The following is a 26,523-nucleotide window of genomic DNA, read 5'->3' on the forward strand; positions in this document are numbered from 1 at the left end:
GTTGTCGGATCAGCTCAAGAAAGTGCTCGACAATCTAGAGGAGGCGAAAAAAGATCTTATACGACTCCATCAAGTACTGAGGAGCTCCATATTGACGAGCAGAAACGGGCCCGAACCCGGTGAGGGACAAGGGGAGCTTCTTCGGATACCAGGAGGAGTATGCTCACCTGGTCTCCATGTTACAGAAGCAGCCGGATGGTAACAAAGTGGACAGCAAGGTGAAGCAGGTAATCGCCATCGTCGCCATGCCGGGATGGGGAAGACGGAGCTTGCTCGCCGGGCGTTTCAAGACGCCAGAGGCAAGTTTGACCGCCGCATATGGGTGCACGCCTATGGCAAGAACACCGAATCCGACCTCCTGAAAGAGATCTGGAAGTCTGTTGCCGGTCACAAACCGGTCGGCGAGATGAACGTCAAGTGTAAGTGTACGCTAGCATAGCACTTACTATGCGGCAAAAACCTACTATCATCATCAAAATCCAAAGACTCCAAACCAACATATTACAGCAACCAGCAAGGACTGTCACAACATGAAAAACCACCAGGACTTCGAAATCCTACTCGACAGTGAGAGAATCGTTGTCCATCTATGTGTCATCGCAGGCAGTGTAGTGGACATCCTGCTCCGGTGCTCCCAGCCATTAGCCAGCATCGTGATCCTTGGAATCGATGCAAGTAGCCGGACGCCGGTATAATTTGGCTCCGGGTAGCCTGTTGGAGTTGAACTAGTGTAGTTGAGGAGAAAGTATCCGCTAGAAACCAACCTTCAATGCAAACATGGAAAGTCCAATATGAACCGTTGGATGCAACGTGGACGAACTACATAACGTTTTTGCAAAGAAACGCCCGCCTGGTTTGCTTCATGTTTGCACAAAACCACTCCTCTTTTCTTCTTCTTAACTTTGAACCCCAAAAGAGCCGGTTCAAACGACATCATAGAGGAAAAAAAAATTAGATCAAAGCATCAGCCGGGAGAGTGCCACGGCCGTTCGTCGCTGTTACTTGATTCGTTCGCGAGACGACGCCGAATGAGGCATGTCTCCTCCGTGGTTGTTTTCATTTGATTCGCTCCGCATGTATTTGTGTTGGTTAGGTTTCCTCTTTGTTCTAGTGAGACCGTACGTGGTCGTGTGTATCCACAGTTCTCGTTCAGATGGTGTGCGGCTGGCATGTCCTTTGCAACGGCACTGTTGATGGATCCCGGAATTCACGCAACAACTTTTTGCACACAAAATTGGAACCTTTCCGCCTCCATTCGTCGGAAGGAGCTTGAGGTGAATCTGAGTTGTCCGATCTGAGGGAATAATGCCAATCAGAACAACGCTGACCTAAATGAAAGCAGTCTACTAAATTTAAGCCTTCATAAAAAAAATCCTTCTCTAATTAAGCTATGGCTGTGGGGGCAGCGGCACCCCCAGTAGTACATGTAGCTCCACCCCTGCCACCGGGGGATAGCTCGCCGTCGCCGGTCTGGCATATGTTGTCTCGATGCTGGTTGTTTACAGAAATCCGCAGCAGAAACAAAGAAAGAAATCTCCTCTTTTTTATTTCTGAACTTGTTGCTAAGGATTGTAATTCTATGAGTGTGGAATAAAACACCCTATTTCCATCACACACACACACACACACACACACACACACACACACACACACACACACACACACACACACAAAATCTCCTGTTTGGAGTAATATTGAGAGGGGGCATCACAGAGGGGGATTTGTGCAAACATGGAATATGCAAGGCGGGCTTTTTACTTTCTCGTAGTTGAGCGCCAAGTAGCACATTACTAAATAAAAATTGCGGGGGAAGTAGCACATTACTGGGCCCTGTGTGATTTAGTGGTGGGCATATTTTAGGCTTTTAGCACCTTAGTTTGGACCTGGCTAAAATTATTGTCATCGTGGTCCGGTAGAGGAATAATAGCCCGTTCGTGTTCCCGCAAATGAAGAAAAGAAAGAAAAAGACAGCCAGCTGAGGTACGCAGGAACACATTGCTGTCATCAGGCGCCTTCCTACCAATCTGACTCTCTGATATGAAAGGGATGGACCGGTGTACGTCAGTACGGACTAGTAGATGGTACATGCGTGCGCGGTATCTCTTCCATGGAGAAAACAAAAATTTAAGTCCCGAGGCCGGCCGGAAGGAGAATGGAGGAAACTTCCAGGAAGTATCCCACTGGCACCGGACGGCGCACACACCCGCGAATAATCGCTACGCCTTTCCCTTTCGTCGACGTCGACAGCAGCTGAGCAGCGACGGAAGGAAAATGCCAAGACGGACGAGCTATAAAACCCACTGCGACGGCCGGCGCCACTTCCAACACCAACAAATCCCGCTACCCCTCCCTCCAAAGAAGCCCACGCCGACGGGCGACGGCGAACCATGCCTGATGTTCGCTGCCCGCAGTACCTCGACTTGAGTTGCAGCCCCAATCATGCGCCGCGTCCTCCTTCCTGTGTCTCGCCGCCGATTTGCATAGGCCTCGTCGCTGCGTCCGTGGCCATCCTACTCGCCCTCTGGTTCCGTCGGCCCCTTTTCGAGCAGTTGCCAGATGGGGGTGCCGATCAGAACCCGGTGATTGCAGAGGAGGTCGACGAGATCGCCGCCTCCATCCCAGAGGCTCTGGCGCCGTCCCAAGCCGAGGCCTACCTGTCGGACGGCGGCAGCAGCGACGGCGAAGACAAAGCAAGCCGGGTGCTTGAACGGACAGTGGTCTTCATCAATGCTGCCATCGACAGCAGGTACGTACTACCCCAATCTTTTCTACTTACTCTGATTCTCTGCTATTCAGTACTCCTACTACTGTATGTTACTTCCGTGCCTACCAACAAGGGGTGGTGGAGCGGAGACGGGACAAAGGATTGAGAGGTGGGGGGAGGACGAGGGGAGAGATTTGATTGATCAATTTAAGTATACGAGGGCCGACAACTTATATCAACCTTAAATTAAGTGCGCTGGACGTTTAACTTTTGTTTCCCAGAATTGCTAATTTTCAGTCAACTGACTATTAATTCAGTTTCGATCGAATTTTTTATCCGTCTGATCATGTGCTATGATTGAATTCCCAATTTGTTTTCCTGTGTAGAATAGTATCATTCCCTCCAAGCCTACAATATGCATCGTGTATTTATTTTCTAATGTATGTTTGGTATTAATATTCTCATCGTAAGCATTACACTCTGTTTTGGGTGTACTGTTTTATTCATGTGGGTTTACTATTTTTCTTTTTTGCGATATCACATGGGTCTACTATTCTAGTACTCCCTCTGTTCACTTTTATAAGACCTTGGAGACATTTTAGACAATGTGCAAAACAACCTATTTTAAGTTGTTTAAAACGACTTACAAAAGTGAACGGAGGGAGTACTACAGTTGTTAGTCATGCACATCAGTTACAAAATTCATTACTTGTATTTTTGGTTGGTAGTCGTGTGTAATTGTTATTTATTTGTTATCGATCAGCTGAAAATTTAGAATGAAGGTGAATTCCTTTTAAGTCAATTGTCAAATCAAAATTAGACTCTAAACTGTAGAGGATGAACTGGACCTTTTTCCTCACCGCAAAGAGAGAGAAAATTCGAGAACTTTATTATATAAGGGTAGTGGTTCCAAGAGGGGCACATGGCATGAGCCATGTGGATGAAGAATTGACAATTACAGTTGGAGGAGAAACGAAACTAGAGCAGGTTCTTCCTTTCTTGTTGGCTGAAATGGTGAGAAGGAGAACTTCTGATACATGTTAGACTTGATGCATATAATCAATTGGCACATTGAATATAGGATGACTTATTACAGTGAGAAAAGGGCAAATGATGAAATACACCTAAAATATGAGAAATACTCACCTGCATAACTGTTTGCAGTCTGCTAACTATTTACTTATCTCTAGCTCTCTATGCAAATAATGTAGATTTTTTCTTAGATTGACCCCTAAATTATGTGATTCAAATTATTTTAAATAGTTTGTAACAAGATTTTTTGAACAGATCTAGTGAGGTTTCTGGAATTGTTAACAATATGTTGAATGCTTTGGGTGGAATACTTCTGAACATCCATAGCTGCAACTGCCATGAATCCACCATTCATCCAGCAAATGGTCTTCTTATACAAGCTTTGGCTATTTTCTGTGGTAACACAGATAGGGTGCAGTCAATATTTGCCACCGGGGATTACACCATCGAACCTTACACTGAAGTGTTTGATTGTTGGGTATCCAAGCTTGAGGAAGACGCGGAATGGATATGCCCAGGTGAAAAGAGTCGAAAGTACATATTCCTATTGAATAACACATATAATGTTTGGCAATTGATGCTCTGTCCTGGGGCATCCTTTTCAAATGTAGAATTGGTGAGTAGGCTCATTTCCATGATCCATCAATACAGGAGGAGCTACTTTGAAGAGTGTTGGGTTCCTCTGAACAACTCACACCGTCCGGATATGTTTACCGCCGACTTCCTTATTATCTGTAATCGCCAGATGACATGGAAGGTTACAGCGGAGCTCAAGTATGAATTGCGGCAGGAGATTGTGGGTTTGATTGTTCCACTGTACGAGGCTTCCTTATTTGCACTTGATGCAAATCGAAGCCGACTTTCAGAGATCCTTCGGTGGTTAAAACGAGTAATGGCAGGAAAGAAGAAACAAAAGAAGTACACTGTGGAGGAATTGGAAAGGGTGATAAGAGAGTTGTTCGAAGGATGAACAACTAGCTACTGGGGCAGAGAGGACACTTGATTTTTAGAGGACCGATACATTTATCATACGTATGCTGATGTTCTCTTGATCTCTTAGCAAGAAAAATAAGTCATCTTTTTCATTGAATGAGGGTGTATTCTTTTAGTCACATATGTTCTACTTTAACTCTAATCACTCCATAAGTTTACAAGCATCTAACCATTAATTGTTAGAGATAGCATTAAAGAGATAAACCATTGTATAATGTTTTGTTCTTTTCTCTGGATGACAATGTGGAATGCATAAGATAAAAATGTCTTATCAATGATTGTTAGTTTAGTTGTATTTGAGCATGTATAGTTATGTCTCTTGGAACGGATTTTTTTTGTGACATATGAAAACTTTTATTATCCCCGATCAAAGATGCGCATAGTCGAATTTGTTGCCCTGTTTGTTACAAAGACAAAAAAATGTCTTCATTCAAAAGAGGGAAAATACCGAACGAACACCAAAAAACTAGACAAAACATGTCAACAAAGACCACTTGTTAAAAAACTAAATGGCTTATAGCTAACACGTCATCCAAGCCAAAAACTAGATTTCAACATCATTTAGACGTATCCATAAAAAGAACTACTTCACCAACAAAAACTAAAAGGACTTGATGATTTAGAGTATCTCCAACGCCGACCGTCAAACCGTCCAGATCATGTGGTCCGGACGTGTTGTGTCATCCAATATGGGCCTGTATTATAACACCTACAGACTGTTCGCCTTTCTCCATTAAACCCGTGCGTGTGCCGAGAAACCTACTCCGGTCACATGTCCGTTCGCGAGCCGCCCGGCATTAAACACAACGCCGGTTGGCTCCTCGCGTCCACCCGCTATTTAAACGAGCCCAAACATCGGACAAAAATCACATTACACTCCGCTTCCATCTCCTTGCACCATTTTCTCCATAATCTCCATGGCATCCAGCGGAGCAGGAAGATGAGTTCTCTGGTATAAAAGTCCGCTAGGTGGCTCGTCGAGCCCGCCGGATACAAGCTAGATAACTATCTGCTCCACCTTCCTCAACGCCCAAACCCATCAGTACAATGGGCGAGGCTGCAGGCACGCAAGCAAAGGAGCAAGCCGCTGCTCCTAGCGGTGCTTGATGCAGCAAGTCCTCGTTGCTCCAAGTCAGCTCACAGAGGAGTTGCCAGTGGCTACACGCCAGCATGCGGAGGAGAACAATGGCATGTGCACCGTGGCTGCCGTGGACGCCGCTGTGTCGTCACGCTCCTCCCGCGCCAACAGCCGCGCCATCCGCCACAAACGTTGGCAGAGCCACGCCTTGACGGTGGAGGCGACCAGTGTTGGAGATATGCCCTAGAGGCAATCATGTATGATGATATTTCCTACGTGTTTATGAATAAAGATAGTCCTCGAACATTATCAATGATGTGTATCAGCAAGTACGTGACTTGTTTGTGGGACTATGCATTGTATGATGAACGTCCTAAAAGGTCCCTGGTCGAAAGGGCTGTGTGGATGCACAACCAACTAGACTAGTATATGACACGGTCGATGGCTTGGTCTCACTAGCCATGGGGCATTGGATGCTAACCGGATAATATGGACTCGGAAGGATCTGGTCGGATTTGACGTAGTCGGATCCGAGTTGAGATAAGGTTCGAGTCGGACAGACCCAACTATGAGACGCAGCAATATGTCATCTGTGAGTCTCTAGTACAACATACGTTCTGTGTCCTAATTAAGACCTGAGCAGGCGCATGTACTCAGGATGGTAACAGACTTGCTTTGGGCCAACCAAACGCTACTCCGTGACTGGGTAGGTACAAAGGTAGGTTTCGGGTTTGTCCAGACCCATGCCGCGAGACATGGTCGAGCAAGATGGGATTTGCCCCTCCAAGAAGGAGAGATATACTCTGGGTCCCTCGTGTGATCCGACCAGGATAAGCATGGTCATGCGACAAGGATTATGAGATAATCTGGTTTGTGGTCGGCATCACTGGAACGAGAAAGAGGTTGGGCTAGCACAAGGATGACAGACTCGCCTTGAGCCCGACGACATATATCATGTGGCAAAAGGAATGGAAGTGTGATGTACAGGTTCGCCTAACCAGCTTCATCGTCTGCTTGGTGGTCGGCACGCCTTGCTAGAGGCCTCTACCAGCCATGTAGTCCGGAGGTGATCCGAACTGCGACCAAGCCGGCTTGAACCTAAGGGGTCGTGCGCTTAAGGGAAGGAACCTACGAGGTCGGATCCGAGGACACTGGTCGGATGTGATCCGAGCTGTATTCGGATTGTGGCCGAGTAGACTTATTGTCTTTAGGGTCCGTGCGAGACCCAAGTATTGAGCCCGCGACGGACACCTATATAAAGTGGGGTGCTGGCAAACTCATGCGGTTGATCGCTTCGGTACTGTCACTAGGGTTTGCATGTGTTGCGAATAGACACCTCCACTCGCCGCTGGTTGTGTGATCGGACCTAGCAGTCCGCCGCACGACGTTCCTCCTGCACGCGCGGATACCGTTAGAGGTGGTGCACTTGCGCCGCTCCAGCGAACTTGTACGTGGGAACTGACGACTGGCTGTATGAGGGAGATCGGACGAGAAGGAGACGATCCACGCGGACGCGCTGCCCCAACTCTTCTTCCACTGCACGGCACTGCGCGTCTAGTGGTAACGAACTGTGATCCATCTCCCGTAGCATGTTCTTGGTTGTTCTGTGCGTAGGAAAATTTCAATTTGCAATCGACGCACCCTACCGTAGATCCCAACAGTGGTATCAGAGCCAGGTTATAGGATTTGGATTCAGTTCGTATGCATATTAGATATGTGGAGGCGATAGATGAGATCTGTTGTCGTTGATGAGATCGGCCATGTGCACGGTTGATGTGATCAACTGCACATCTGGATCGTTGTGGCTATGCTTTCTGATGATCGGAGTCGATGGGTTCGTGACACAACCTACCCCTACCGGTCGATATCCGCCATCAGGGTTAACAGTGGAACGTAAATCTGAATCGGGCTCGTAATGATCGATAAGATCGGTCAGATCAGAGAATTCGGCGAGATCGGAGTTCAGATATGATCTATGATCTAGGACCGCCGTGTGCGTAGCGCCTTGTATCTCGTACACGATCACTCAAACCGGTAGAATGCGATTCTATGCGTAACTTTATTTTGCAGGTTTAATGTGAATAGTATGGCTCATGTGTATGTGATGCATGTGTGTAATTTATACATGGCCTGCGTGTCATGGTTGTCAGCCGGCAGGAGCCAAATTGCTGTCATTATATTGTATAACGACCTGCGTGTCGACTTACGACTATGTAAAATTCATTACTAGTTGTAGTAGTTGGATAATAGATATCAGGTTGGCGGCTTGGTGGCCTGGCGTGACAAACAAGATGGAGTTTCCAGATGGTCATCGGAGTTGGAGCCGACCTGGAAGAACATCCATGAAGGAGCCATACTATTTCACAATATATGTTTTACTTGTGATTGTTATGCTTCTTTGTTTCTATGCATGTTGGAATGGTAGAAAGATCCATCATGAATATCAAGTAAACCATTCCCGATGTTGCACCTTCGCACTTCAAGTACGTCTAGTAGTGGGCTCATAAAATTGGGGTGCTGCTAGGTGTCCTTGAACTGAAGGGTTCGTGTTGGACACAGACATGCACTGCATTAGGTTAACTTGACAAGGCTATCAAAACGGTTTTAGGCCTTGTGGCAAAAGAGGTCGGGAGCCGGGGTATGAGATACCTACCCGACCGACAGGAGTTGTATAGAGATACGATTAGCAAGGAGTTGCTTACCGGATAGACATGTTGTCTAGCAGTGATGCTAAAGCTCACTAGTCGCATGTGCTAGTCGGATCCTGAATCACTGAGAGTTTGCGGAGGGATGCCAACTTCAGTGGGAGTATTTATATTTAAGGCTTAAATTACTCTACATAAACACATTGCTTAGTGATTGCATATTTTCTGTTGTAGATCAATGGCACCACCTGCTCAACCCAACTTTGCATTGAAATCAATTCTGGAAAAGAATAAACTGAATGGAACAAACTTTACTACCTGGTATAGAAATTTGAGAATTGTTCTCAAGCATGATAAAAAGGAACATGCTCTAGAGGATCCACTTCCGGAGGAACCTGCCGATAATGCTAGTACCACAACCAAGAATGCCTACCAGAAACTCGTTGATGAATCAAACGAGATCAGCTGCCTCATGCTGGCTTGTATGGAGCCCGATTTGTAGCAGCATTTCGAAGACGTCGGGGATTTCGATATGATCGAGAGTCTCAAGAGCATGTTTCAGGTGCAGGCTAGGACCGAAAGGTTCAACGTCTGGCGATCCTTGATGGATTATAAGCTGAAGGAAGGTGATCCACTGAGCCCGCATGTGATCAAGATGATCGGATATGTGCAAGCTTTGGATCGGTTGGGCTTCCCGTTCTTGGATGAGCTGGCTACTGATGCAGTTCTGGGTTCTGTTCTGCCCAGCTATGGGACGTTCATCTCGAACTATCATATGCATGGCATGGATAAGAAGCTCACTGAAATGCATGGGACGCTCAAAGTGGTAGAGCAGGATATTAAGAAAGGCACGCATCAAGTGTTGATGGTGCAGAAATCGGCTAAGTTCAAGAAGAGTTGGTCCAAGAAAAAGGCTAAGGCAAAGGGCATGGAGATGGTAACCTCCGCCGCTGCGCTGAAGTCTGGACCGGACTCAAAGACCATTTGCTATCATTGCAAGGAAACTGGTCACTGGAAGAGGAACTGTAGCAAGTGGCTTGCAGAGCATGGCAAGAAGGCCGAAAATGCTTCTTCAAGCAAAGGTACACTTGTTGCATATGTTATAGACATTTACCTTGCTGACATACCTAGTAGCTCTTGGTTATTTGATTCCGGATCGGTTGTTCACATTTGCAACTCGATGCAGGGGCTGGTAAGAACTAGCCATGTGGCACAAGGGGAGATTGACATCAGGATCGGCAACAAAGAAAGAGTTGCTACGTTGGAGGTCGGCATGATGCAGCTCCAGCTTCCTTCTGGATTTATTTTGGAATTGAATAATTGTTATTACATTCCTGCAATTAGTCGGAACATTATTTCTGCCTCATGCTTGATGAGTCAGAGTTATGAATTCAATTTAAAGGACAATGGTTGTTCGATTTATTTGAATGGTATGTTCCACGACTATGCACCCATTATTGATGGGTTATTTATATTGAATCTGGAACATGAACCGGTCTATAACGTGAATGTCAAGAGGCATAAGTCTAATGAGATAAATCCGACATACTTCTGGCATTGCCGGCTTGGACACATTAGTCTGAAACGCATGAAGAAGCTCCATGATGATGGACTCCTAACTTTGACCGACTTTGGGTCGTTCGAGATATGCGAATCATGCTTGCTCGGCAAGATGACTAAGTCTCCTTTCGCAAAAGTTGTGAGAGGGCGCCCGAGCTGTTGGAAGTTCTACACAGCGATGTGCATGGTCCAATGAGCACAACCGCTAGAGGTGGATATCAGTACTTCGTGACTTTTACCGATGACTTGAGTAGATATGGATATATCTATTTGATGAGGCACAAGTTGATTTTTTTTGAAAATTTCAAAGAGTTTCAGAACGAGGTTGAGAATCAGCTCGGCAAGACTATAAAACTTCTACGATTTGATCGTGGAGGTGAGTACACGAGCCAGGAGTTTGATGATCATCTGAAAACACAAGGTATAGTACCTCAGCTCACACCTCCGGGTACGCCACAGAGAAATGGCGTATCGGAACGGAGGAATCATACCTTGTTGGACATGGTTCGGTCAATGATGAGCAAACCAGATTTAGCCTCACTAGTAGAAAAAGGGTTAAATGTGAAGCACATTAGTGTCGGTTTGAATTTGAGCCGGCAGTAATGTGACCATTAGTGCCGGTTCCAATGGCTAGGCGGGCGGACATCATTAGTACCGGTTCGTGGGCAACCTTTAGTACCGGTTCATGCCATGAACCGGTACTAATGAGGCTGTGTCAGGCTGTGGTCAGGCTGGGGCCCCCACAAAGACCTTTAGTACCGGTTCATGGCATGAACCGGTACTAGAGTTTCTTAGTAAGCTGATTTTTAGTCCCACCTCATCAAGAGAGAGGCAGTATGAGTGGTTTATAAGCCGTGAGTGCAGAGACAATGACGAAGAGGCACAATGCTCACCTGCACGTTGCTTAGCTTCAAGCCTTTCGGAATAGCATAGATTGCACTGAGCTATGTGCAGTGCAGTCTACACTATTCCTAAAAGCTTGAAGCAAATTAACCAGCACTGCACCTCTTTTTTATTTTTAATAACTTATTTGAACTCCGGACTTCTTGTGTTCAGTATGCAGCATTCAAAGCGACGTCATCAATTTCTAACATGTTCTGACATCATTTGCTATTTTTCAGTCATTTACCGAATTGTTTAGAGAGCTAAATGACCGTGAAATTAAAAATCACTACAAAATGAACTGTGAAAATGTTGAAATTTGGCATGGTATCATCATTTCACCCGCATAGCATGTGCAAAAGAGTAGAGAGGGTCACGGCAAAAACTGGACGCACTTCGTGTACAAACTGGACAATTGAAAGCACAAGTGCTCCCTAGGTGGTTTTGATAATTGATGACAACATATCTCTTGTTGGACTAACACTTCTATCTAGCATGTTTCAGATAAGTTCAACAATGGAGTGGCATGGACTAAAGGTTGTGGGAACTCCTTCAAGATGCTAAGGACAAGGGATTGGCTAAAGCTTCAAGCTCAAGACTCTTCACTTTTACATTTTAGTGATCCAAGATCACATTGAGTCCATAGGAAAAGCCAATACTATTAAGGAGGGATGAGGTGTTGCTTAATGAGCCTCTTGCTTCATGTGCTTAGTGATATGCTCCAAAACCCTCAACTACTTTCCCATATCCACATATGACCTAAACCCTAAGCCAAACTCGGTCCTACCGATTCTTCCTCTCCGGCGCCACCGAGTTTCACTTGTCATTAGCCACTGCCAAACCCTAGCAATTCGGTCCTACCGATAAGGATCTCGGTCTCACCGAGATGGGGTTGCAAACTCTCTGTTTCCCTTTCGTAACTTTTCGGTATCACCGAAAGAGCGAATCGGTCCCACCGAGATTGCAATGTAAACTCAGTGTTTCCCCTTTGTAACTTTTCGGTCTCACCGAGTTCCACTCGGTCTCACCGAAAGAGCAAATCGGTCCCACCGAGTTTGCCTGACCAACTCTCTGGTTAGCTAATTACCAAATTCGGTCTCACCGAGTTTGTGTAATCGGTCTCACCGAGATTACGTTATGCCCAAACCCTAACCGAATCGGTCCTACCGAGTTGCATGTCAGTCCCACCGAAATTCCTAACGGTCACTAGGTTTACATTTTCGGTCCGACCGAGTTTATTTATTCGGTCCCACCGAGATTGGAAAACTGTGTAACGGTTGGATTTTGTGTGGAGGCTATATATACCCCTCCACCTCCTTCTCATTCGATGAGAGAGCCATCAGAACACACACACCATTCCAACTCATATGTTCTGAGAGAGAACCACCTACTCATGTGTTGAGATCAAGACATTCCATTCCTACCATATGAATCTTGATCTCTAGCCTTCCCAAGTTGCTTTCCACAAAAACCCTCTTTCCACCAAATCCAAATCCTATGAGAGAGAGTTGAGTGTTGGGGAGACTATCATTTGAAGCACAAGAGCAAGGAGTTCATTACCTACACACCATTTGTTACTTCTTGGAGAGTGGTGTCTCCTAGATTGGCTAGGTGTCACTTGGGAGCCTCCGACAAGATTGTGGAGTTGAACCAAGGAGTTTGTAAGGGCAAGGAGATCGCCTACTTCGTGAAGATCTACCGCTAGTGAGGCAAGTCCTTCGTGGGCGATGGCCATGGTGGGATAAACAAGGTTGCTTCTTCGTGGACCCTTTGTGGGTGGTTGCTTCTTCGTGGACCCTTCGTGGGTGGAGCCCTGTGTGGACTCGCGCAACCATTGCCCTTGGGTGGAGCCCTGTGTGGACTCGCGCAACCGTTACCCTTCGTGGGTTGAAGTCTCCATCAACGTGGATGTAGGATAACACCACCTATCCGAACCACGGGGAAAACATCCGTGTCTCCAATTGCGTTTGATCTTTCCAAACCCTTCAATTTACATTCTTGCAAGTTGCATGCTTTACATTCCGCTGCTCATATACTCTTTGCATGCTTGCTTGATATGTATTGTGTGTGTTGAAATTGTGCCTAAACTCCACTTAAACCGAAAAAGCTTAAAAATTGCAACTTTAGCACTAAGTGTCTAACCCCCCCCTCTAGACACATCTACTTCTAGATCCTACAAGTGGTATCAGAGCTTTGGTCTCCATTGCCTTGGTTTAATCACCATTGGAGGAAGATGGATGTGTCTACTCTAGGGAGTCTTAGACATAGAGTGCCTATTCTTGATGGAAAGTATTTTTATGAGTGGAAAAATGAGATGCTTGTAATCTTCAATCAATATCATTTGAACAAGTATATTGCTAGCCCTTGTGCACCCCATATTGATCCCTTGCATCCTACCCTAGATGAAGATATTGACATGATTCACAATCTTAGAACTATTGAGCTCATCATTAGAGGATTACCCAAAAATTTGATTGCTAGTTTGCCTACTCAAAATTGCGCCTATACTATATGGAAATTTCTTGAGGAAAGGTTTCCCAATCATTCCTTGAAAACTTTGGATGAAATTCTCCATAAATCTATTGCCTTGAGTAAGATGAACTCTAGTGATCCTAGTTTTGGTAAATGTCTTCTTGAACTTGCCAATCTTAAGCATGCTAAAGGAGATGTTGGAATCATTAATGATATCATATTCAAAGCTATAAGAATTCATAAAAGTAACCACTTTGATCATTTATCTAATGAATTGACCTCTCTAGGAAATGATGAGCCACAAGATCATGATGAACATGAATATTATGATGATGATGATAGTGACTTCGATCTCAATGATGCAATGAGACATTTTGGTCTTATGGCAAATCTTCGGGGATATGAATCAGGAGGAAAGGAATGGGTTCTTGATAGTGGATGTACTGATCATATGACCGGAGATGAAGAGATGTTTCGTGAGCTTGCTGAAAACAACGACCCTCGAAAATATGTCACCTTTGGTGATAATTCAAAGGGTAAAGTGGTTGGCCTTGGTAAGGTGGCCATCTCACATGATAGTTCCATTCAAAATGTCATGCTCGTTGAATCTCTTGGCTACAACTTACTTTCAGTATCTATACTTGCTGATTTCGGTTTGAATGTCCTATTTACTGAGGTAGATTGCCAAGTATTTCGTCGAGACAATCATAAAATGGTCTTTACGGGTATGCGTAGAGGTGATCTTTACATTGTCGATTTCTCTAAAAAGGCACAACCTAAAACTTGCTTTGTTGCTAAATCCTCAAAAGGTTGGTTGTGGCATAGACGACTAGGTCACGTTGGCATGAGAAACCTTGACAAGCTTATTAAAGGAAATCATATCCTTGGAGTTAACGATGTCATATTTGATAAGGATAGACTTTGCAGTGCTTGTCAAGCAGGTAAACAGGTTGGAGGAAGACATCCCGTGAAGAACATCATGACCACAAGGAGGCCACTCGAGCTACTTCACATGGATCTTTTTGGTCCCAACGCCTACAAGAGTCTCGGTGGAAATTCTTTTGGTCTAGTTATAGTTGATGATTTTTCAAGATTTACGTGGGTGTTCTTTCTTAATGACAAGTCGCAGGTCCAGAAGATCTTCAGAAACTTCGCTAGGAAGGCCCAAAATCAGTTTGATGTGAAGATCAAAAAGGTTCGGAGTGACAACGGAACGGAGTTCAAGAATGCAAATGTGGACACCTTTCTTGACGAAGAAGGGATTTCACACGAGTTCTCGGCCACGTACACACCTCAACAAAATGGAGTTGTTGAGAGGAAGAACCGGACGCTCATCGAAATGGCAAGAACGATGCTTGATGAATACAAGACGCCAAAGCACTTTTGGGCAGAAGCGGTCGAGACAGCTTGTCATGCAACAAATCGCTTATATCTTCACAAGCTACTCGGCAAGACGACATACGAGCTTCTCACCGGTAACAAACCCCAAGTTGGATACTTTCGAGTATTCGGCTCAAAGTGCTACATTCTTGATAAGCATCGTCGTTCAAAGTTTGCTCCTAAATCTCATGAAGGTTTTCTACTTGGTTATGGATCAAACTCTCGCACTTACCGTGTCTACAACAATTTCACCCGAAAGGTTGAAGAGACGGAAGATGTGAAGTTTGATGAATCTAATGGCTCGCAAGTAGAGCAATAGCCAATTGATGTAGGAGACAAAGACCCTTCAGAAGCAATTCGAGACTTGTCCATTGGCAAAATTCGTCCAACGGAGGTGAAGGAGAGTACTTCATCCGTCCAAGTGGAAGCTTCTACTTCACGACAAGGTGAACCAAGAATCGACACGGAAGCATCCACAAGTGGGACACATCAAGATGAAGAAAACGAGGAAATACGTCAAGACGAACATCAACAACCTCCTTCTCCACCACGACAAGAGAACGACGACGTCAACAATGAATAAGGCCAAGAAGAAGAACAAGATGAAGAAGATGTTCAACAAAGACCCAAGCAAAAGCTCTCACGAGTTCGAGCAAGAATTGCCAAAGATCATCCCGTCGAGCAAATCCTCAATGATATACAAACCGGGAGAATCACTCGCTCAAAAACTCGTTTAGCTAACTTTTGTGAAAACTATTCATTCATCTCTAGCATTGAACCAATGAAGGTTGAAGAAGCATTGGAAGATCCGGATTGGATAAACGCTATGCATGAAGAGCTACATAATTTTGAGAGAAACCAAGTTTGGACATTGGTTGAGAAGCCCGACAACAACCACAACATCATTGGTACCAAATGGGTGTTTCGCAAAAAGCAAGATGAAGATGGATAAGTGGTCCGCAACAAAGCACGTCTCGTCGCCCAAGGATACACACAAGTCGAAGGTATGGACTATGGTGAGACGTATGCTCCCGTTGCTAGACTTGAGTCCATTCGCATCTTACTTGCCTATGCTAATCACCATAATACCACCTTGTACCAAATGGACATTAAGAGTGCTTTTCTAAATGGAGAAATAGAGGAGGAAGTTTATGTCAAACAACCTCCCGGCTTTGTCAATCCTAAGAAACCAAATCATGTTTACAAACTTCACAAAGCTCTTTATGGTCTTAAACAAGCTCCTAGAGCATGGTATAAATGCTTGACCAAGTTCCTTACTACAAGTGGTTTTGAAATTGGTAAAATTGACTCTACTCTTTTTACTAAAAGGGTTAATGGAGAACTATTTGTATGCCAAATTTATGTTGATGACATCATATTTGGTTCAACTAACCCTCTCTTTAGTGAAAAGTTTGGAAAGCTAATGTTAGAGAAGTTTGAGATGTCTATGATGAGTGAACTCAAATTCTTTCTTGGGTTGCAAATCAAGCAAACTAAGGAAGGTACATTTGTCTCTCAAACAAAGTACACCAAGGACTTATTCAAGAAGTTCAATATGCAAGAATGCAAAGGTATGTCTACACCCATGCCTACTAGTGGACATAATGATTTAACCAAAGATGGTGAACCAGTTGATCAAAAGGTTTATCGCTCTATGATTGGTTCATTGTTATACCTATGTGCTTCACGTCCCGATATTATGCTAAGTGTGTGCATGTGTGCACGATATCAAGCTGCTCCTAAAGATTGTCATCTTAAGGCTGTGAAAAGGATAGTGAGATATTTAATCCATACACCAAATTTTGGCATTTGGTATCCTAAAAGGTCTTCTTTTGATCTTGTTGGCTATTCTGACTCGGATTATGCCGGAGACAAGGTTGATAGAAAGTCCACTTCGGGTACTTGTCAATTTCTTGGCAGATCTCTTGTGTCTTGGTCTTCCAAGAAACAAAACTCGGTATCCTTATCCACCGCCGAAGCGGAATACATTGCCGCTGGTTCATGTTGTGCTCAATTACTTTGGATGACCCAAACTCTTAAAGATTATGGGATTTATGTGAAACATGTTCCACTGCTTTGTGACAATGAAAGTGCTATCAAAATTGGTCATAATCCTGTACAACATTCTCGAACTAAGCATATTGAAGTTCGTCATCATTTCATTCGAGATCATGTTGCTAAGGGTGACATCAATCTTAAGCATGTTTGCACCGATAAGCAATTAGCGGATATATTCACTAAACCGCTTGATGAGAAAGTGTTTTGCAGGTTGAGAGGAGAATTGAACATCATTGATGCTTCGAACTTGGAGTAGAAACTCCATTGGATACATGCAAGACATGAGCTTATGACTAATCCATGATATATCTCTTATGATAACTATCTTATGTCTTGGATATATTTGTACCTTGCATGTTGTCTAACCCATGTAGGTGCTTGGTTGAATCTAATTCCATGAGATTGCGACTCACTCACATCTTGAGAAATCTCTACATCACCAAGACTCTACACAATGGTGGTTGAAGACAAGGAAGCACAAAACCATTCAAACATATCCTTTGACAAATTCTATGTTGAGCTTCATGATTGTCATTTTTGGATACACAAGTGCTCTTCCTTGCAAAGAACTAACCCATGTAGGTAGATGAACTCAAACTCCAAATGGTGCTCCCAACTCTTGATGAGCTACATCAACCTTGAGCACCCACACAAGTTCAACTACATGAGCAAGAACCACACCACCACCCAAGGTATGTTATTCCATCTTAGAGAAGCTTTACTCCAAGACATGAGTCAAAGCAACTTAACAAGATGAGAATACATCAAGATGCTTAAACGAAAAATGGTAACCCCATTTTGAGCTTAAACGATGAGTATGACCTATGATCAAGTGTTCTCACTCGACTCCTAAGTCAATATACTCTAACATAGGTGACTATGTCACCGCCCAATTCTACGTGAAGTTCTCTTGTGTTCTTTTCTGAGTTATTGCATTTGTTCCTTGCATATTTGTTTCCTTCTCTCTCAAACAACAAAAAAAAACTTCATCTAGAAACTTTCACTCTTTGCCTTTTTGCTCTTGTTCTGCATATTTCTGCATCAAATTCCTTGCAAATCCTTCATCTAATTCATTGCAAATCTTTGTGAGATCTTACTTGCCTAGTGAGATGAGGTGACAAGTGTTTTTCTCTGTGTAAACTCGGGTTCACCGACTTGCAAATTTCGGTCCAACCGAATCTTTTCGGTACCACCGAAATATGCCACTCGGTGCCACCGACTTTGCAATCAGAAAAACAGTTTGCCACTTGTTCTACATTTCTTCGGATCCAGCTCCACTCAATGAATCTTGTCCTCCACAAGCATCACAATTTTATCCTCTGCTTTGTGCTGAATCTCAAGGACCAAACCTATTCGGCGGATTCCAGGAAAACCCTTCTTGGAAATTGATGTCAAAGGGGGAGAGAGAGAGAGATCACATCAAAGCTTGTAGGAGAGAGAGATCACATCAAGGGAGAGAAACAGTCTCAAGGACCAAACCTACAAGAGAGGAAGTATTAAGGGGGAGAGAGAGACCTCAAGGGGGAGAGAAAGTCTCGAGGATCCCAGATGCTTGATGAAGAGGAGAGATGCCACATGTCTTTTTGGGGGAAATACATGTTCATATAAACTCATTTGAATTAAGTTCTATTCATATCCTTCAGCTCTGATTTTCTGTTTCCTATCTTCTCCCAATATCCCATGTAAGATTCAGGGGGAGCAAGACACCTAAGGGAAAAGAAATCAGCCAAATTCATTGCATATCTTTATTCTTGGGGACATGTTGAATCCAATGTGGTACCTTGTACTCACTCTCTACATGTCATCCCAGTCTTGGTATTCTTGTGGTTTCTTTTGTTTGCTCTGGCTAGTGGACGTACCTGTGTTATCTAACCTTGTTTGTGCAGATTCATTCCATCCTAAGCCAACTCGAGACCACAAGGTAAGTATATGCATCAAAATCATGAGTATGAGGAGTTCTTGCTTATGTACATACTGTTTGCAAGAAGGACTCATGAGCATGAAGGTATTTTCCTTGATAATCTTTTGCTCTGATGCATATGGCCAAGATACATGTAACACATTGCCTACTCTGTCATGATTATGCTCTCACATGCCTCTATATTTCATATTTACATGAGTGCATACATGTAGGGGGAGCCTATGCTTGCTACATGTTCTTCCAAAGCTTTACTTGTTGTTCTTTATATCTTTATCTAAAGCTTTGATGTATGTTGCCATCAATCACCAAAAAGGGGGAGATTGAAAGCACAAGTGCTCCCTAGGTGGTTTTGATAATTTATGACAACATATCTCTTGTTGGACTAACACTTCTATCTAGCATGTTTCAGATAAGTTCAACTATGGAGTGGCATGGACTAAAGGTTGTGGGAACTCCTTAAAGATGCTAAGGACAAGGGATTGGCTAAAGCTTCAAGCTCAAGACTCTTCACTTTTACATTTTAGTGATCCAAGATCACATTGAGTCCATAGGAAAAGCCAATACTATTAAGGAGGGATGAGGTGTTACTTAATGAGCCTCTTGCTTCATGTGCTTAGTGATATGCTCCAAAACCCTCAACTACTTTCCCATATCCACATATGACCTAAACCCTAAGCCAAACTCGGTCCTACCGATTCTTCCTATCCGGCGCCACCGAGTTTCACTTGTCATTAGCCACTGCCAAACCCTAGCAATTCGGTCCTACCGATAAGGATCTCGGTCTCACCGAGATGGGGTTGCAAACTCTCTGTTTCCCTTTCGTAAATTTTCGGTCTCACCGAAAGAGCGAATCGGTCCCACCGAGATTGCAATGTAAACTCAGTGTTTCCCCTTTGTAACTTTTCGGTCTCACCGAGTTCCACTCGGTCTCACCGAAAGAGCAAATCGGTCCCACCGAGTTTGCCTGACCAACTCTCTGGTTAGCTAATTACCAAATTCGGTCTCACCGAGTTTGTGTAATCGGTCTCACCGAGATTACGTTATGCCCAAACCCTAACCGAATCGGTCCTACCGAGTTGCATGTCAGTCCCACCGAAATTCCTAACGGTCACTAGGTTTACATTTTCGGTCCGACCGAGTTTATTTATTCGGTCCCACCGAGATTGGAAAACTGTGTAACGGTTGGATTTTGTGTGGAGGCTATATATACCCCTCCACCTCCTTCTCATTCGATGAGAGAGCCATCAGAACACACACACCATTCCAACTCATATGTTCTGAGAGAGAACCACCTACTCATGTGTTGAGATCAAGACATTCCATTCCTACCATATGAATCTTGATCTCTAGCCTTCCCAAGTTGCTTTCCACAAAAACCCTCTTTCCACCAAATCCAAATCCTATGAGAGAGAGTTGAGTGTTGGGGAGACTATCATTTGAAGCACAAGAGCAAGGAGTTCATTACCTACACACCATTTGTTACTTCTTGGAGAGTGGTGTCTCCTAGATTGGCTAGGTGTCACTTGGGAGCCTCCGACAAGATTGTGGAGTTGAACCAAGGAGTTTGTAAGGGCAAGGAGATCGCCTACTTCGTGAAGATCTACCGCTAGTGAGGCAAGTCCTTCGTGGGCGATGGCCATGGTGGGATAGACAAGGTTGCTTCTTCGTGGACCCTTTGTGGGTGGTTGCTTCTTCGTGGACCCTTCGTGGGTGGAGCCCTGTGTGGACTCGCGCAACCATTGCCCTTGGGTGGAGCCCTGTGTGGACTCGCGCAACCGTTACCCTTCGTGGGTTGAAGTCTCCATCAACGTGGATGTAGGATAGCACCACCTATCCGAACCACGGGAAAAACATCCGTGTCTCCAATTGCGTTTGATCTTTCCAAACCCTTCAATTTACATTCTTGCAAGTTGCATGCTTTACATTCCGCTGCTCATATACTCTTTGCATGCTTGCTTGATATGTATTGTGTGTGTTGAAATTGTGCCTAAACTCCACTTAAACCGAAAAAGCTTAAAAATTGCAACTTTAGCACTAAGTGTCTAACCCCCCCCTCTAGACACATCTACTTCTAGATCCTACAAGTGGTATCAGAGCTTTGGTCTCCATTGCCTTGGTTTAATCACCATTGGAGGAAGATGGATGTGTCTACTCTAGGGAGTCTTAGACATAGAGTGCCTATTCTTGATGGAAAGTATTTTTATGAGTGGAAAAATGAGATGCTTGTAATCTTCAATAAATATCATTTGAACAAGTATATTGCTAGCCCTTGTGCACCCCATATTGATCCCTTGCATCCTACCCTAGATGAAGATATTGACATGATTCGCAATCTTAGAACTATTGAGCTCATCATTAGAGGATTACCCAAAAATTTGATTGCTAGTTTGCCTACTCAAAATTGCGCCTATACTATATGGAAATTTCTTGAGGAAAGGTTTCCCAATCATTCCTTGAAAACTTTGGATGAAATTCTCCATAAATCTATTGCCTTGAGTAAGATGAACTCTAGTGATCCTAGTTTTGGTAAATGTCTTCTTGAACTTGCCAATCTTAAGCATGCTAAAGGAGATATTGGAATCATTAATGATATCATATTCAAAGCTATAAGAATTCATAAAAGTAACCACTTTGATCATTTATCTAATGAATTGACCTCTCTAGGAAATGATGAGCCACAAGATCATGATGAAGATGAATATTATGATGATGATGATAGTGACTTCGATCTCAATGATGCAATGAGACATTTTGGTCTTATGGCAAATCTTCGGGGATATGAATCAGGAGGAAAGGAATGGGTTCTTGATAGTGGATGTACTGATCATATGACCGGAGATGAAGAGATGTTTCGTGAGCTTGCTGAAAACAACGGCCCTCGAAAATATGTCACCTTTGGTGATAATTCAAAGGGTAAAGTGGTTGGCCTTGGTAAGGTGGCCATCTCACATGATAGTTCCATTCAAAATGTCATGCTCGTTGAATCTCTTGGCTACAACTTACTTTCAGTATCTATACTTGCTGATTTAGGTTTGAATGTCCTATTTACTGAGGTAGATTGCCAAGTATTTCGTCGAGACAATCATAAAATGGTCTTTACGGGTATGCGTAGAGGTGATCTTTACATTGTCGATTTCTCTAAAAAGGCACAACCTAAAACTTGCTTTGTTGCTAAATCCTCAAAAGGTTGGTTGTGGCATAGACGACTAGGTCACGTTGGCATGAGAAACCTTGACAAGCTTATTAAAGGAAATCATATCCTTGGAGTTAACGATGTCATATTTGATAAGGATAGACTTTGCAGTGCTTGTCAAGCAGGTAAACAGGTTGGAGGAAGACATCCCGTGAAGAACATCATGACCACAAGGAGGCCACTCGAGCTACTTCACATGGATCTTTTTGGTCCCAACGCCTACAAGAGTCTAGACACATCTACTTCTAGATCCTACAACAATCTCTTTCGAAGTATCAGGGTTTCGGACGATAACTCATCTGTTACACGGGCACTTCAATGTTTTTTAAACTTATTTGAACTTCGGACTTCTTTTGCGTTCAGTATGCAACATTCAAAGCGACGTCGTCAATTTCCAACACGTTCTGACATCATTTGCTGTTTTTCAGTCATTTACCGAATTGTTTAGAGAGCTAAATGACCCTGAAATTGAAAATCACTACAAAATGAACTCTGAAAATGTTGAAACTTTTCATGGTATCATCATTTCACCCGCATAGCATGTGCGAAAGAGTAGAGAGGGTCATGGCAAAAACTGGACGCACTTCGTGTACAAACTGGACAATCTCTTTCGGAGTATCAGGATTTCGGACGAGAACTCATCTGTTAGACGGGCACTTTAATGTTTTTTATACTTATTTGAACTCCGGACTTCTTGTGTTCAGTATGCAGCATTCAAAGTGACGTCATCAATTTCCAACATGTTCTGACATCATTTGCTGTTTTTCAGTCATTTACCGAATTGTTTAGAGAGCTAAATGACCGTGAAATTAAAAATCACTACAAAATGGACTGTGAAAATGTTGAAATTTGGCATGGTATCATCATTTCACCCGCATAGCATGTGCAAAAGAGTAGAGAGGGTTACGGCAAAAACTGGACGCACTTCGTGTACAAACTGGACAATCTCTTTCGAAGTATCAGGGTTTCGGACGAGAACTCATCTGTTACACGGGCACTTCAATGTTTTTTAAACTTATTTGAACTCCGGACTTCTTTTCCGTTCAGTATGCAGCATTCAAAGCGACGTCGTCAATTTTCAACACGTTCTGACATCATTTGCTGTTTTTCAGTCATGTACCGAATTGTTTAGAGAGCTAAATGACCGTGAAATTGAAAATCACTACAAAATGAACTCTGAAAATGTTGAAACTTGGCATGGTATCATCATTTCACCCGCATATCATGTGCAAAAGAGTAGAGAGGATCACGGCAAAAACTGGACGCAGTTCGTGTACAAACTGGACAATGTCTTTCGGAGTATCAGGGTTTCGGACGGGAACTCATCTGTTACACGGGCACTTCAATGTTGTTTATACTTATTTGAAATCCCGACTTCTTTTGCGCTCAGTACGCAACATTCAAAGCGGCGTCATCAATTTCCAACACATTCTGACATCATTTGCTGTTTTTCAGTCATTTACCGATTTGTTTAGAGAACTAAATGACCGTGAAATTGAAAATCACTACAAAATGAACTATGAAAATGTTGAAACTTGCCGTGGTATCATCATTTCACCCGCATAGCATGTGCAAAAGAGTAGAGAGGGTCACAAAGAAACTAAAAACAGAAAAACATTACTCAGAAATAAATAGAAGAAAATAAATAAAGCAGAAAAGAAAAAAACTATATAAAAAAATTACTCAAAAATAAATAAAAGAAAATAAATAATGCAGAAAAGAAAAAAACTATATAAAAATTACTCAAAAATAAATAGAAGAAAATAAATAATGCAGAAAAGAAAAACTATAAAAAAAATTGTTGGGGCGCTGCCTAGTGGGCCTGCCAGACCTAGGGTGTGCAAATTCAGGCCCAGAAGGTCCGGCAGGCTCACAGGGTAGCGCACCATAGTTAGGCCCAGAAGCCTGATATATAGAGGAGTTCGAAGGAGCAGCTGTGGCTGGGTTTATAAACCAGTGCGGCTGCCCTTCACTCGGCGAGGTGGGACTAAATATTGTGCACCGCAGGTGGCAGCGCAGCACCTTTAGTACCGGTTGGTGGCTCCAACCGGTACTAATGAGTGGGCCTTTAGTACCGGTTCGTGGCACGAATCGGTACTAAAGGGGTCTGCTTCCCCCCCCTTGGCCTAGCGAAAATTGGCCTTTAGTACCGGTTGGTGGCTCCAACCGGTACTAAAGGCCGCTCCTATATATATGGCACTTACGAAAAGTCCAGTTTTCATCCGCGCGCCGCCCGTCTTCTATCCAACTGCTTCATCGCCCGATATCGTCGCCGCCGCCGCCGTCGCCCATCGCGCGCCGCCCTCGTTGCCCGTCGTCGCCGTCCCCGCCGCGTGCCGTACATCGTCGTCGCCGCCCCTGCCGCTCGCCGCCGTCTCGCGCCGCCCCCGCCGCTCGCCATCGCCCTCGCCGCCCCCACCGCTCTCCGTCGTCCCCGTCGCTGCCGTATCGTCCCCGCCGCCTGTATGCCACCGCCCTCGATCGTACACACACACGCACACACACAAGCACGTACACGCACGCGCGCGTGCACACACACACACACACATTTTTTTTACTTATTTTATGTTTCTGTTTTTTAGATTAATGCATGTCAAATTGTTAATTAGATGATCGAATTAGATGAATTACCTAGATAAGAATGTTAGAATGTTAATGTTAGATGAATTAGATAGAGAAGTTAAATATTAATGTCAATTGTTAGATGAATTAGCTAGCTATTAATTAATTAGGTATATGAGATTATTTGAACTAGTTGAATTAATATAAATAGTTTATTTTTAGTAAATGCTTAGTTGAACTAGCTAGCTGAATTAGTACTAGTTTATTTTTAGTAAGAAAATTTAGGTATATATGAGGTTTGATGATCTAATTAAAATATTACTATATATAGCTATTTTATATTTTTTAGTAAGAAAATTAATAGAACTAGTTTATTTAGTTGAATTAATAGAACTAGTAAGTGTTTAATGTTTCACCTATATATGAACATTTTACTATATAGAACTAGCTACCTTATTTTTAGTTATATGAGATTTGATTATCTAATTAACATTTTACTATAGAGAACTAGCTACCTTATTTTTAGTAAGAAAATTAATAGAACTAGTTTAGTTGAATTAGTTGAATTAATTAGTTGAACTAGTTAGTTGAATTAGTTGAGCTACTTTATTTAGGTATATTTTTCGTAAGTGCTTAGTTGAATTAATTAGTTGAACTAGTTGAATTAACATAACTAGTTGAATTAGTTGAATTAATAGAACTAATAAGTGTTTAATGTTTCACCTATGAACATAGGAATGTCGTCTGAGGACGAACACGATTTCATTATGTGCGAATACTGCGAAGACCAGCGCGGCCTGTGCGGCAGAAATTTTCTAGTTGATGATAGGCGCTTCAGCATCAAGCTGGATGAGAACTTCGAAGTGGATACAGTAAGTCAGAACGACAAGTCTTTTTTTTCATAATTAAGCATGACTTATGCTTCATTTGCTTCAACTTTTAATTTTAATTTTTTTCACTATTCTACTAGCGTATCCCCTGCCATGCAAGAATTTTTGTCTTCGATAAGATATGTTGCAGTCCTAACAAAACTATGGAGGTAAAAAAAGTTTACTTGAAGACCGAACATGGTTATACCTTCAACGTCAAATTATACAATGCAGACACATACACCTATTTTGAATGCAAAACTTGGCAAGCACTATGCAAGGCTTATGCATTTGAGCCTGATATGGTTATCACCTTTGATATTCGTCCGGAAGATGATATTGAAGGTAATAGAGACATCTGGGTCGATGTGCAGACGCCTCTAGTTCTACCATTATGTAAGTTTCTCAACCATATTTATGTCTTCGATATTGTTTATTCAAAAAGAGTTGACAAGTAATTTATATTGACATCTTATTTCCAATCAAGCAAACATGTCCGGCGCTTGGTAGACAGGACCGTCCACTGTACCGGGGCTAAACTAAACTGCGAGGAGACAAGTCATTATGTTTCATGTCTTTAGGATCTTGATGCTGTCAATACAAATTTTTTTCCTGCACTTAGAAATGTTAGTACTCAAAACGTGCGACCAATAGTGTTCGTACTGAACTACGGTCACATATATTTAGGAAAGATGGTAAGATTTCTACTATTTCTCCTCAGTGCATCTTTTGCATACATTATTTTTTAAGCTAAACTTCGTTGCTAAGTATGTTACTATATGATGTTCTTCAACAGGGACTCCTGATGAATGTTGTGCCTGATTGGATCGAGACTAAAGGTACCATGAATATTGTTAGCTTACGGCCAAGATATCCTACAATGCACCTTAGTGCATTCGGGATTTCTAGTAGCGAGGAATGCTTAATAGTAAAAGACTGGAGCAAAATTGTGAACGATCGCAAAGAAGTACTAGGGGGCAGCAATCAGAAGCGCAACCCACGATTAGGAGACAGGTTCATCTGCATGCTCCAATATGACGAATCAGGAAAGTTATACATGTTATATGCTATTTTACCTAAGAGAGAGAAGCAGGAGTGATTAGCTAGTTCATGCTCTTAGTACTTGTCCTCTCATGTCCGTGTTCTTCGTCCTGAACTTAATCTCAAAGAGTGA

General features: G+C 43.2%; 1 protein-coding gene across 2 annotated transcripts; it reads left to right on the plus strand.

Moving 5' to 3' along the window:
- The first annotated feature begins 2,320 nt into the window (after nucleotides 1–2,320).
- Nucleotides 2,321–4,826, plus strand: LOC125540678 (uncharacterized). Of its 2 annotated transcripts, XM_048704267.2 has the most exons (3): nucleotides 2,321–2,746; nucleotides 3,992–4,254; nucleotides 4,388–4,524. In XM_048704267.2, the coding sequence occupies exons 1-3, from the start codon at nucleotides 2,388–2,390 to the stop codon at nucleotides 4,420–4,422; spliced, it is 657 nt and encodes a 218-aa protein (XP_048560224.2). In that variant the 5' UTR covers nucleotides 2,321–2,387; the 3' UTR covers nucleotides 4,423–4,524. The 2 variants fall into 2 exon arrangements, with proteins under 2 accessions (XP_048560224.2, XP_048560223.2); XM_048704266.2 differs by having other exon boundaries at nucleotides 3,992–4,826.
- Nucleotides 4,827–26,523: the final 21,697 nt, after the last annotated feature.

The sequence above is a fragment of the Triticum urartu genome, chromosome 2A (genome assembly GCF_056163025.1).
Source record: "Triticum urartu cultivar PI428250 chromosome 2A, HENAU_Tu73, whole genome shotgun sequence".
Taxonomy (NCBI): domain Eukaryota; kingdom Viridiplantae; phylum Streptophyta; class Magnoliopsida; order Poales; family Poaceae; genus Triticum; species Triticum urartu.

What these genes read in the sequence shown, in the direction of transcription:
- LOC125540678 (XM_048704266.2), top strand. Translation starts at nt 2,388, where the DNA reads ATGCCTGATGTTCGCTGCCCGCAGTACCTCGACTTGAGTTGCAGCCCC. An exon ending in AATGCTGCCATCGACAGCAG is followed by an intron (nt 2,747 to 3,991) that starts GTACGTACTACC and finishes TTTTTTGAACAG; the next exon opens with ATCTAGTGAGGTTTCTGGAA.